Source organism: Euprymna scolopes, chromosome 7 (assembly GCF_053919585.1).
Source record: "Euprymna scolopes isolate OS-2025 chromosome 7, ASM5391958v1, whole genome shotgun sequence".
NCBI lineage: Eukaryota > Metazoa > Mollusca > Cephalopoda > Sepiida > Sepiolidae > Euprymna > Euprymna scolopes.
The window spans coordinates 24400115-24414288 of record NC_136488.1 but is presented as its reverse complement, the minus strand read 5'-3'; the positions used below and the strand labels follow the sequence as shown (position 1 = coordinate 24414288).

The 14174-nt window shown below is 34.9% G+C and overlaps 1 protein-coding gene across 3 annotated transcripts in view; it reads left to right on the top strand.

Moving 5' to 3' along the window:
- Positions 1–14174, top strand: part of LOC145279653 (adhesion G protein-coupled receptor B3-like) — a 267375-nt gene that overhangs the window by 176481 nt on the left and 76720 nt on the right. For all 3 annotated transcript variants that reach the window (XM_080130888.1, XM_080130886.1, XM_080130887.1), the window contains exons 17-20: positions 1957–2089; positions 9403–9449; positions 12198–12315; positions 13886–13986. In XM_080130888.1, coding sequence (XP_079987014.1) covers positions 1957–2089; positions 9403–9449; positions 12198–12315; positions 13886–13986 — 399 coding nt within the window. The remainder of the gene's footprint in view (positions 1–1956; positions 2090–9402; positions 9450–12197; positions 12316–13885; positions 13987–14174) is intronic.

Sequence of the window (14174 nt, the reverse complement as noted above, 5' to 3'; positions counted from 1 at the left end):
TGCCTTCTTTCCAGCTGACTACAATTTGATTGTCTACAAGTCCAACCATAACAAGTTCTTGATGAAACGTCCCCCTAAGTAATCCAATTTACAAAATTTCCACTACTTATGATTACTACGCTATAATCCCAATGATTAATGTATACCCATTGACCCCTTATCCTCGAGTGGCCTCCGGGCCTTGATAAGTGGTGACTTCTTTGTAAAAAAAAATGGTCGTCACAGCAAAAATCAGAAAAGTACAAAGATAGCAGTGTGTCAGTGTGATTGACAATATTCACATCGTATCCAAATGTTTTTATTATTGAAATGTGGCGAAACAAAGACTGATGGATATTCATGGCTGAAACTTGGTGGACAAGTCAAGTAAACACTTATGTTTATTCGTACCAAATTTAGTTTACAGAGCGGATTATGCATTTTCTTAACACATCCATGTGGGGAGTTTTTGTGACAGGAGTCGCCATGTATTAATAGAATGGAAAATTTTATTTCTGCAAGGAAAGAATAACATTAAATGGTCGCATAGGAATATTCTCTATCTCTAATTACACATCAAATGCACTTTGTATGTGCGTGTGTGTTCTTTCCCTACCGACTTCGAAACGGCTGGGCCGATTTTTTTAAATTTTACACAAATGTGTTTTACGTGTCTTGGAGTGTTCTTAGATGGGCTTTGTATCGGAATGCCCCCGATAAGTATCAACAATCGATAATTAAAAATTCCGATTAAAGAGGGAACAGTCCGCTTTTAACTAAAGTTAACACTCTGATACAGCCTAACATCATAAGTGAATGTTAGAAATTTTATCACCGCACAAGCAGAAGATCCCGTACGTTCTTTGATAAGACAGATATGTGTACGAAATGAATGTTTCTGTTTAGAGAACAATTGAACCATAATACTTAATTTTTGCATTTTAAGCTTTAAAGCCATTACATAAAATAATTTTATAAAATCAACAGTAGCTTCTCTACAGTGCAATGTAGACTATAATGTATTGCGAACTAAGTCACTGTGGGGAGGCATGTTTAGCTTCCTCTCCGTGCACTGTGATGGATTCCAACTAGAGCAGCCAATCAATCGATTTGATAGAAAAATAGGCAATTTCACCGATTTTGATAACAATAAAATATTGGAAGTGTGGAACATTTGCTTATCGTAATTCAATCCCGGACAATGTCAGGTTTCCATGCTAGTATAGAAATAAAGATGCATATTATTTGGACATGTAGCTCCAGATACTAATTCGGGAGATTCTAAAATATTCATCATTAAGCGATAGATTTCAGTGTGGAAACTTTTAATGAGTTACTACTTATAAATGCTAAAAGTCACTAGAGGTTAGGGGTTAATCAGATCTATAGATTGTCGATTGAATAATGATGAATATTATGAGAGGGTTGAAAATAATGAATTTGATGGACAAAATTCAATCGTATGTTATGCTGGCTTAGCAAGGAGAAAGTAGGCTCAGTGTGTTCCTTCGAATAGTTGCGATGGAGAGGCGGTCGTAAAGTCAAGACAATTCACGATCATCCCCATTAATCGATTAAGCTATTATTAGGACGGTTTATGACAAATACATGTTGGCGTAAGTGATATGTCATATTGCGTAGAGTGTCTCACATGACGGACGATACCAGATAGGCGAATAAGCTGCTTAAATGTTTGAAATAAGCGTTTCGCTTGCTTTTTGTGCGGAATAATTACATTTCACTTTTCACAATTTAAACGCAAGTTTTATTTGAACTAATCGAAAATTACATTTTTTGTCATTTCTTTTTAATTCGATCAAAAAAATGAATTTTTTTTCGAACGCAGACGTCGTTTGAAAGAACGTAATGATGACAAAATGATGCGCGAAAAAAATGACAGAAAAATAGAAATGTTTCGTATCATATTTGAATCCTTCTGAAGCAAAAAAAAAATGTGTGTTTTTTTTTTTATTTCAGTCAAAAAGCAGCAAACGAAACAACAAAATTGACGCCAAAACTGAATACAATGGTATTATCGGTTACAGTTGGGAACAACAAAATTGTTCAACTAGAAAACCCGATCCAACTTAGTTTTAAACACTTAAAGAAGGTAAGGAATCATCAATTCCCCACTATCCAACCACAAGGAACCATCAATTCCCCACTATCCAACCACAAGCAACCATCAATTCCCCACTATCCAATCGAGAAAGCTAACATGCTTGCCCGTCAGTTTGCCTCAAGCTCTACTTTGGATACAGCAAACCACTCCTTCCTTGATTTTCCTTTGCGGACAGAAATCACACTAGATTATCTGAAAATCATCCCTTGATATGATATAATAAAAAACCTAGGCACCTCAAAAGCATGTGGACCCGATCTCATTCCGGCTGCACTATTAAAAAAATGCACCGCTGAGGTTGCTCCAGTTCTGTCCAAACTCTTCAACAAATGTCTTACCGAATCTTGCTTTCGTGACTGCTGGAAAACCGCTTAGTAAGTTTACAAGAATTCTGGCGAAAGAACTGACGCATTAAATTATCGCCCCATTAACCTCCTCATTTTCGCTAAAATATTTGAGTCCATAATTAATCAAGCCACCTTACAGTTGCTAAACTTCTGACTGACCATCAATACGGATTTAAGCAAGCCCGTTCTACTGCAGATATTCTAAATGTAATCTCTGAACGTATATACCATGCACTGGATAAGGTAAGAGATGGGAGGGCAGTAGCCCTAGGTATATCTAAGGCTTTTGACAGGGTGTAGCACGATGGTCTTCTCATGAAAATCAGATACTATGGTATTACTGGACGAATACTTAACATAATTAAATCCTTCTTAAATAAGAGAAGAATCTAGATTGATCTCGATGGTTGTATGTTTAAACAATATGATATAAATGTGGGTGTACCTCAAGGGTCGATCCTTGGACCGTTATTATTCCTGATATTCATGAATGACCTCTCTGATAAAATAGTCTCTGAGATGGGTATATTTGCTGACAACAGCACGCTCTTTAACAGATATGAGGGGAAAATGAATGCATACATATCCAAGGCAATGGATATACCTCCAGTCTGTAGTAGTGTGAGTTCAAAAATGGATGGTAACGCTCAATGCTGTCAACACTAAGCTCGTTTCCTTGGATAATTACAAGAAACCTTCTCAGCCACCAATAGCTATGACTAAATATACATTGCCTGAAAGTACTTCTTTCAAACTCCACATCTTAACGTTCACAGGGAACATGAGTTGGAATAGATACATCGAGAGCATTGCAAAGGTTGCTGCGAAGAAAGTGGGCTCTCTCTACCGTGCTAGAAATTTACTTACGCTTGAAAGTATCCTGTCCCTCTACAAGGATACCATGCATGAAGTATTGTTGTCACACTTGGGCTGGTGCATCTGCTACTTGTCTCTCACTTCTGGACAGGATTCAAAAGAGAGTCGCCAACCTGATAGATCCTCAACTGTCATCTAAGCTTCAACAATTCTCCCATCGACGAAATGTTGCATCCCTCTGCCTGTTTTACAAGTATTTTAATGGTGGATGCTCGGACGAACTACAAGTGTTATATTATGTAATAGGCAAGGTCTTGTTATCTACTTATTTGTTTGTGTGTTTCTTTTATTTGTTTAACTCTTTCTTTACGGGCAGTGACCGTCTAGTCTGTAAGTATGCCTTAACAGTTGTGCTTGTCTCTGGATGTGGGTGCGTGTGTGTCAGAACATAGAATAATACAAATGCGTGACGACATACCTGTTTTCCGTTGCTCCTTCTTCTGGGAGGATTCGCCTACGTTTTGAGGGAGCCGAATTCTGTCACAACAAAGACGCATGCAAGACATGGACCCAAGACGAATGGTTGTTTTTATATATTTTTATTCATTCCCAGGCGTTTTCAACACAGCAGACTAGAATGAATGGCGACTTTCGGCTTGTGGTTCCACTTGGAAACTGTCGTCCCCTTATGGGGAGCTTGTTCTACACATCTTGTCTCTTTGACGTCCTGAACTCAATTCAACTAAAATTAACTCCGTTTTCAACACAGTAACCCCACTGACACGTAAGATCCGGTGCCCATCTGCATACCTTTCCGGTGCAACTTGATCGGTCACAGAGTCTGATTTATGTCACAGCATAACTCTAACTTTTCTGCACCAGCAATGCTCGCTCCTTATCGTTTCCTCGCGATTCAATTTTGTTATTCTGCTAGATAGATAAACAATTAGATAGATAGATAAACCGATAACTGAATAATGTTTTATAGCCAACGTTGCCCAGCGATTACATAACACAAGTCCTTGTACTCTCTCGACGTAGATACCTCCGACAAACCCGACAAGCTGCAAAGTCCCACCTCTACACAATCGGTGTAAGAAAGCTTTCTAGTCCAATAGTTTCTTCTCTAGAACTGCTAGACTTTGGAATTCCCTTTCGAGTTCCTGCTTTTTCAACTGTACTGACATGCAGACGTTTAAGTGTAATGTGAACAGGCATCTTGCTGCTCAACTCCCTACATAGTGTCCCTTCAACTTATGTCCCTGATAGTAGCACCCTATATCAAAGTTGTATTGTGCCTTGTTTAGGGTGAAAATGTAATAAAACAAACTATCAGCAATACTTGTTTCCATTAACTGCTGCATATATCCATCCTATTCCTTCTTCAGCAACAGAAACAAAGTTAGAATTGTGAACATGTAAGCTTTCATGAACCAGTCTCATTTCGATATTTCGTTATTGTGACAATTAACAAGACTCGCATTCCCCCGCACTATACTACTTCCTTTGATAACAGAAGCCTGTGGGGCGTCGAACGTAAATTTCGGTTGAGTATGGCGCCATAAGATGGAAAAAAATAACTGGTGCTCAGTATATATTTCCTTTATTTCAATTGACATTATACATTAGTTCGATTTTCCAACAATACGTTCGGTTTCACAGAAACACTGAAAACTCAGCCCGGAGAGCGAATTCTACCAAATGTCACCAGTTGTTTAAACGCTATCAAAATGTTGAGTGTCAATTGAACGATGGAATTGTTGCCCTTGAAAAAAACGACATAATTCCATTTTCGTTTTGTGAAAACCGGTTTTCTTTTTTGTTGAAGACCATCTACTAGTTGGCCAGTTGTGTACAAATCCCAAGAATGATAAGAGTCTTCTATCATGTGTGAAAGTGACACAACGTTAAACAAGCAAGATTTTACCACCTGTATTAAAACATTACAGTAAATACTGCCTTAAAGATTCATTTTATTTTGAGACTTTATTCAAAAGTCTAAGGTTGTTAATAAATGTATGTTTTTATGACATTAGCAATCTATTTACTTGTGTCCAGATGTTAGAGACTATAGATATCTGTACAGATTTTTTATATCGTACTCATATATCGCCTCCTCCCATTTCTGAAAGCATATTTGTTGAGCTGATGAAATTTGCCACTACATCTGTTGAATTCAGTTTCAACAATGCAATGTATCGGGTGTGTATATGGGCTCAGTTTTGTGCCAATAATGGTGAATATTTTCGTGGATTTCCATGAAGAGTAATTACTCTCTGGACCCATGCAACCCTTAGTCTATTTTTGCTATGTGAACAACATATTTTGTCTCTTCAATAATCAAACAGGCAAATAATTTTTTCTTCCCACTCAATAAAATGCATCCCGTTTTACAGTATACTTATGAAGGAGCGTGTACCACGTTCATAGCTTTCATTGATGTCTTGTTAACAAACATACCATCTAATTACCTTACATCAATACACCGCAAACCTACACTTTCGGGTCTGTATCTGTACACACGCTGGGGTTCATTTTGCTCCCCCCCCCCAAAAAAAAACGTAATATCAATTTAATTTGGATCCTAACATATCGCACCATTATGGTTTGTTCAAAATCCAAATAAATGAGGAATTTAAAATAATTACTGATACCCTATCCCAGAATGGATACTCCCTGGGTGTGATTAGATCAGTTATGCTAGGAAAATAACTGAGTTCTCTGTAACTAAAATTCAAACAGTTAATAAATATCCAATATATGTAAGTTTACCGTGATTGGGGGCAATAAGATAGAAATTCGCAAAGCAAATTACACTCAACCGTGCAAAAATGTTATTTTTCTTCAAATGTACGTGTTGTGTTCTCTACAAGAATGTTAATAACATACCTTCGAAAATATGTTCTGCTCATTACCCATCATAATGATAATGTAATTTACAATTTTGAATGTAGTTTCGGTACCAACTATGTGGGTTGAGTGACATTGAGATTGAATGGAAGAGGCCAACATGTACCTATCAAAATCAGAAATAGGACATACTGAACAACAGACATGCTTGCCAACACTGACCATCTCATTAAAAACCCGTCATGTGCAGCGAACTTTAGCACGAACTCATTTTCAATCCTGAGTCACGCCACCACCATCGAGAGAGTAGGCCGATGAACATGACAGCGGAACGTCACTTCCTGATCAACTTGTAGGTATAGAAAGTTTCCGGTATTCAACCATGTGGCCAAGCTAACAGGCATAAAAAAAATATGGCTACCGATCGTGTTACCGATTGTCCATGGCTACCACTATGTGTTACCGATTGTCCATGTATGTTTTAAAGAGAAAAAACGATTCTCCTTTTGGATAATAATTACTATAATTGCACATTTGGATAATTTTAATCTAACAAAATATAGTAAGTGAACTCGTTCTTGAACCTTTATTTCTATCGGAGAAAATCGAATATTTCATTTTTATGTATTTATTTATTTTTATTTTTTTACTGAAAAACAAACAATTTTTATATAATATTTTTCAGTCCGTTCTTTTAATAATAAATAAAACTTTTCACTGAGTATTTCCAAATATTTTAAAGTTAGCATTTTTCACGGCAGTTTTTTTTTTTTACGATCGGTGAATTTTCAATAGTTTAGGACCGAGTGAAATATATTTAAAACTTCAATTTTTGTTTTTTTATAACATTTTAACAGTAAATAATTTATATGACGGGTTTGTTTTACACATAGATTCGAAAAAGTTGTCAAAAAACAAATATATAACAAATAAATGTTATCAAAGCCAAGATAAGTTACTTTTCTACCAAACTGGATAAATTTTTAATTATTTCTTTTATGTAAAGTGTTTATTCGGCTCGAAAAACATGCAGTGTTTACCGATGTATTTGAAAAATGCAAATGGCAACATGTTTGCTGTTGCACACGGTAAGTTTGGGAAAACGAGTTTAAACAAAGAAATTATACAAAATACTATTAGAAGCTCGCTCAATATATGTTACCGTGACATAGGCGGACATATATTCGGTCGGTTTCTAACAGTATTTTGTATAATTTGTTTGTTTGAACTCATTTTCCCAAACTTACTGAGTTCAAGAGGGAGCATGCCGAAATTTTTCTTTTTAAAATATATCGATAAATATTGTATGATTTTCGAACCGATTACACGTGTTAAAGTGAGTAAAACCACTAAAAACCTTTCCAGATAGGTAGAGTAACTTATCTTGACTTTGATAACATTTATTTGGTATATATTTGATTTTTTACCACTTTTTCGAATCTATGTGTATAGTAATACAAACCTCTAAAAACATACCCAGTTAGGTGAAAAAAAAGTAACTTATCTTGCCTTTGATAACATTTATTTGTTATATATTTGTTTTGTTATTTTTTTGGGGGGTGACAACTTTTTCGAATCTATGTATACAGTAACACAAACCCAAAATTTAATTTAACTTGGAAATAATATTTAAAATACACGAATGTACACTGCACAAGCACCCTTATTATTATCATAATAATAATAATAATAATAATAGTAATAATAATAATAATAATAAAAACTGGTGTAGATGACATCAACTGGCGCCACACCAACTAGTTGTGAAGGGTCAGGGAGGATGGAAAGGCCGAGGTGGGAGAGTATTAACCGAATCTCCACTGGAAGTGTGCAGTTCAAATCTGATACCTTGGGGAGGCATTTTGTCACCCAAACCCCAGGAAAAACCAATGGCTGATACTAAAGAGAAATCAGTAACAACGGCTGTTGCGATAACATGCAATCATCTGCACAACTGGTCAAGAGGTGGAGAACACTGGAAATCTGGGGAGACGTTGTCACTTGGTCTCCAGGGAACGCCACAGGTTACTGCCAGTGAGTGATCACTGATGATGGCTACACATTTTGATGAAAAACATGGTGAAAAAATGGACATAAATATAATTTCTGTGTTTAAAGTAATAGTTATTTAAATATTTCAACATATAATATTGTGGGCAAAATTCAGCTTCCCAATAAGGGACACTCTGGATAGGAACAAAAATAATCTCAGTCATGAAAAATGTCTCCTCTACTGACCGAGGATAGAAAAGGTAAAGTGTAGCATCAAAACAGATACTACATTGTTATCTTGTTCCGAAAGCCAAAAAAATATTTGTATTTAATGTTTCTTTAATTGTTTCTTCCCTAAATTCATAATTCAGTTTTATCAGTATTAAATTGTATATTGCTTTAAAATTACTTAATTTTACATAGATAATATTTATATTTTATATTGAATAAAGTTCAGTTTCAGTATTAATCGAACTGTGTTCCTTTTTCTTTGTAAAAATGTTTTATTGCTTTTTTTCAAATAGCCCTCATCTAGTACTGACAGTCTGACAAATCTTACCTACATTGCCTGCAGACATTTTTCAGTTAACAGGTCTTCTTCTTACACTCAGTGGCCGTGGTCGTGCACATTCAACATTCCATTTAAAGATCTTGGAGACTGTTCACGTTTGGTTGAGAAGGCCTTCTCTCTGTAAACAGAGGGAATGTCTCTTGGGCTTGAGCGTGATTAGTCTCTATGATCTTCGAAAAGTATTATAAATTTTAATCACGTCCTCTTTTTCTCCCCACGCATAACGGAACGCAACGTAATTTTATTTTAAATGCACATATTTTGGATTCCCCTTTTTAAAATTCCTCGATACGTCTTTGAGAAAGCGAGGGCGAAACCGGTCAGCTGACTCCTCCTTTTCCCCTCGTTATTTTAAAATGCATTTTACTTTTAATCATGAATTGTAAAAGTATTCATTTCATGATTGCAATATATATATATATATATATATATATATATATATATATATATATATATATATATATATTGGAAGAGGTTTTTTCACATTTGAACTGGTGAGCGAAAATGCCTGCACTTTCTTGAAGAAATGTGTCTTTTAATAAAGCTTGATGCGGTATATTCTTTGATGCACCCCCTATTAATATCTAGTAATTGTTATATATATATATATATATATATATATATATATATATATATATATATATATATATATATATATATATATAAAAGTTAACTTATAAAGACATGGATTGAGTAATTTAATATTGGTCTTCTTTTTTTTTCAGGTCGAAAATGTAGAGTCGTTTTGCAGTTATTGGGATTTTGATAATAAGTGAGTATTTGTTTTTTTTACGAGTTTGTGTATTTTTATATCCTTAATTCATATTATCTAAATATGCGATGTCTGACAAACCACGGATTGGTTTAATCCATTTTTTTAAAATGAAATGCGTGCGTGTTTATATATTTTTATGTATAGGATTAATTCTTAAACTAATTAACTGGCCATTATAATTTTGGAACTCATATGCTAACGAAAAAGTGAGTAAGGTAGGTTATATTTAGTTTAAGTTCTATGCAATGAGGGAAAGAGTGGGTGGAAGCCGTAGTTAAAATTAAAACACCGTTAATTTCTGTGAAATTTTAACTATAATATTAGTCTTCAATTAATAAATACGCACTTAATTTCAGGGTTTTTTTTTTAAATATTTTAAAGAGTTTTTACGCGTCATTGACAATTTAAATATTTCAGATTTATATGACATGTGTATCCATAGGCACTAATGGAGCAATTTATCCTGAATTATAATTTCTTTATAAGCTCTAATAATTTCTTTATAAGCCTTAAAACTGAAAATTTATCTAGAATTAAAATCATATGGTTTTGTTAAAATTAGTATAGAAATTCTAGAGGTAAGGTTTAGTAACATTATATATTTATTTTAATCTTCCTATAGAGATGAAAAAGTTGTAAAATGATTGTCTTGTTTAGTGAATTTTTGCCGCGGCAGTTCTAATAAGAGAATTATCTCCCGTCAACGACAGTCAAAGTACTGCCATTACAATTGATATTTTCAAAACAGAATGTAAAGTTTGATGCAAGATTTTTACTCGTACTTATTAATTTTATTATGTTTTCTTTATGTTGTATAAAAATTTGATGTACTGATCTGTGAATATAAGAAAATTATTCAAAATTTGAACTCATCAGTGATTTTTAAAATATCTTGCATAAATATTGAAAACTATGGGTTGGATGAAGGTGAAATTTAAACAGATGATATAATCAGGATCACGGAAACTAAATGTTTTTATTCACATGTATCGATTAAGTGATTGGTTAATTGATACTCTTCCATACTCTGGAATCAGTTATGTGAGGTTCGAACCTAATCGAATCTACTGAATCTGATTTCATAAATTCATGCATGTTTGAAATAGCAATTTCCCTATTTATGTGTAATATAGCAAAGTGTATCCAATTAATTGTATATAATGTATTCTTTTTAGTACACATCGGGCTTCGTTATTAAACAAGAATAAAAAGGGCTGATAAGCATTAAACCAGTGTATTGACTCGTCGGTGACATTGAATCACATTGAAGGCGTGAATCATGGAGTCGTGACGCCATGTTTGTTTGTTATTTCTTTGATATTAACAAAAGACTTTTTCATTTTCTATAAAAGTTTAAACACTTAAAAATGCAAGAGCTTTTCAATAGCTAAAATAAATTAGTTTTTTTTTCTTTTCTTTCATATCTGTATTTGGATGAGAGTATTTAGCAATTTCTGCACGAATACGATATGCGATCTTATTTCTTTTTAGCAGAACGGGGTAACACCTCTGGGGTTCGTATGCAACATATTTACTTTTAATGCATTGGCTTGTCTTTTTTTTCTGTTTTTTTTTATGTGGTGTATTTGTGTGGGTATCATCATTTGTGTATGTGAATATGTTTCTGCGCATATCTGCGCACAGATGTTCTTTATGTCTGTTTGTATGTATTTGTATAGGCGTGTATTTGTGTGGGTCTTTATCTTTATGTGTTGTGTGTATGTGTATTTTTGTGTACCTGTGTTTTCTATGTGTACGTCTGTGTGTTTCTGCGACCGTATGTTTCTGCGAACGTGTGTTCTGTGCTTGCGTGTGTGTACGTGTATCTATGTATGTACGTGTATTTTTTTTCTTTTTTGGCACTTATGCCTTGCGTTTTATGTATATGTTAGTTTCCTTCTGTATACGCATGTGTTTGTGTATGTTTCCGTTTTATGTGTACTTGTGTGGGTACGTGTTTGTGCAAGTGTCTGTGTCTATCTATGCGTGTGAATGTGTATATATGCAACTGTGTATCCGTATAAGTCTGTGCACACACGTTCGCACGGACGAGGATATTTCTGTGGACGGGAACAAAGGGGTGATCTGAATGAATTTTAAGCATGACTTGTTATCTTACACAAAGGCGGTCTTAACAATGGCCTTGACTGGTGCTTTGGAGCGAAGGAAGAACTCCCGGCTGAGCTTGGTTGGGGATGCTGACATCAAGTGACTACTGTTCCTATCTTGAGTGTTATTTTCACAACGTTACTGTCGACGTAGCCTTCTGCCTTATTTAAGTGTATTTTGTCAAACTAAAGAATTTACACGAAATTTCGAACCGGAGAGGAGTGTTAAATGATTCTAAATTGTATACTTTGTTTCACCCATACTTCGAATTAAACGTTCAATCTCCAGAAACTGTCACTTAGAACGGAATATCACTTAGTACTTTTATCCATTGCGAACTCATATTTTGAATGAAATTAAGAATTACTTAAATTTTTTACCTGACCAAGGCTGAACGAACGAAAATAACCTACCTTGTATATTAAATAAATGCTTTCGTTCGAAATTCCGTATAGATTCCTGACATAAGTATTTCCGATTTTGACAAGACGCGCATGAAAAAAGGCAGAGGTTACATCGGCCGAAACGTTGTGCAAATAACATCCAAAACGAGAACTGTAGTCAGAATAATTCATATATTAAAATAATTATTATCTTATAGTTTGTTCGTATCAATTTATTTCTATCTTTTTACAGAGATTCTAAAGCTGGTGGCTGGTCTCAGAAGGGGTGTGAAGTTGCCAGTGCTAACTCTTCAACAACACAGTGTAATTGTTATCACTTAACAAATTTCGCTGTGTTGACTACCTTGGCGGTAAGTTAAGTAAAATAAAAATAACAGGATACTATTTAGTATAGTGTGACGTTACCTACAACATCTTTCTTACCAGATCCTACGACGACGTTAGTAATAAACTGTAACAGTTTTGCTGTTCCTCTGGCTCTATTACCGATGTGAAGACTGGGTGTGCTACGTGGAAAACAGACTACCTTGTAAATCAAGCAGTCCAGACTAGCATCCAAAGATTCATCATTCATGGTCAATCCTGACCGGCGGAGGCCTACTAATTTAATAATAGTATGAGAAAGAGCCTTATATTATCTGGCTGTTGACAAGACATTACACTGTCTCGGACACCCTTAGACAAGGTGTTCACCTTCACCCGCAATCTGTCTTTCTCAGCCCTTCATACTTTTTTTATTCTTACTCTATTTTCCAAACCTGTTGACTATCCAATCTCTCCACCATAAACGCGTCCTATATTTCAAAAAGGACAATATAATAATTGTGAGGATTATATTCTGAAGCGACAGCGCCAGGATAATCTATGCCTTTGTGAAAATTAACTAGAGAACTGACGATGATAAAAAAGACTAGCAAAAATATAAACGTGGTGCCTTTGTCTCTCTGTCTTTCTGAGACCCACACGTTGTACGCAGTCTACGTCGCAATGAACACTGGACAAATAATAATTCGATTCCTTTTTTTTTTTTTGTAACAACAGCATTTATTTCCGGGAACTTTCCCGAATACATCGTGACCGTGTTCCTTCTCTTTGACCCTGGCCCCTCGAACGTTGTTTCAAATGTACTCTTGAACGAGCTCATCGTCATCATCGGTCTGTGTGCACATTTTTATATTCTTTTTATTCGCACACGGCTCGGCATTTGCATACGCGCGTACGCGCTCTGTTACATATTCAGTCGCTGGATTTTGCCGCTCTAGATGGGAAGAATAAGGCAAAATCTCGAGACACAATCTTTATTGACTCTCTGCAGAAGTTCAATTCGCTCAACCACAAAAACAACAACAATAAGGAGGTGACATTGGCTAAGTAGTTAACGACACAGACTGACAACCTAGGTGTGTCAAGTTCGAATCTAATTAGTTCCACAGAAACACTTTAATTCAGGGATGTTAGTAACCTTCGCCTATTCCCTCCAATAAGTACCCGATGTCTATCTAAGAAAGAGTTCTAACAGGAAAGACACCGTGGAAACGAATGTCAATGATTATAAAATAATCTGATTCATACGAATAAATGATGTTCAAAAAAAAAGACAGCGGTTTACTTTACTTTATTGATAACTTAAACATTGGAATTTATTTTACAATAATATCTTGAGGTTTTCGTTTGTATTGTTTTCTTTATGTACAGCGCAATTACGTTTTATCATATTTTTGTTGCTGTAAAATTTGAAAATTATGGAAAGTAAAAGAAAAAATGATAACCTTGTGTTCAGAAGTGAACAGGAATATACAGGTTTATTCGCTCATTCCAAGATATAACAACAATTGTTAAAATGTTTTAAATCATTTTTCAGTCGTTTTAATCAAGTGAATATTTACTTCATTTCTATTCCTATTTTCTTATTTCTTACAGCCGCAAGATAGCAAAGCCCTGCGGGTCATCACTTACGTCGGCTGTTCCATCTCCATTTTTTGCTGCTTGCTGACAATCATTCTCTACGCCATCTTTTGGGAGTAAGTAGTATAATAATATAAATTATTATAATCAAGTTGGGTATGTCTGTAACCGAAATGACGTCACATTACCTTTTGCTATATTGCGTCATATTCTGAAAGTTTTGTTTTAAAAATAATGTATGAGTTTGTTTTTTTATTTCTTTAGTAACAGTTTGTCACTTATCAATGCTAAAATACTCAAGGAT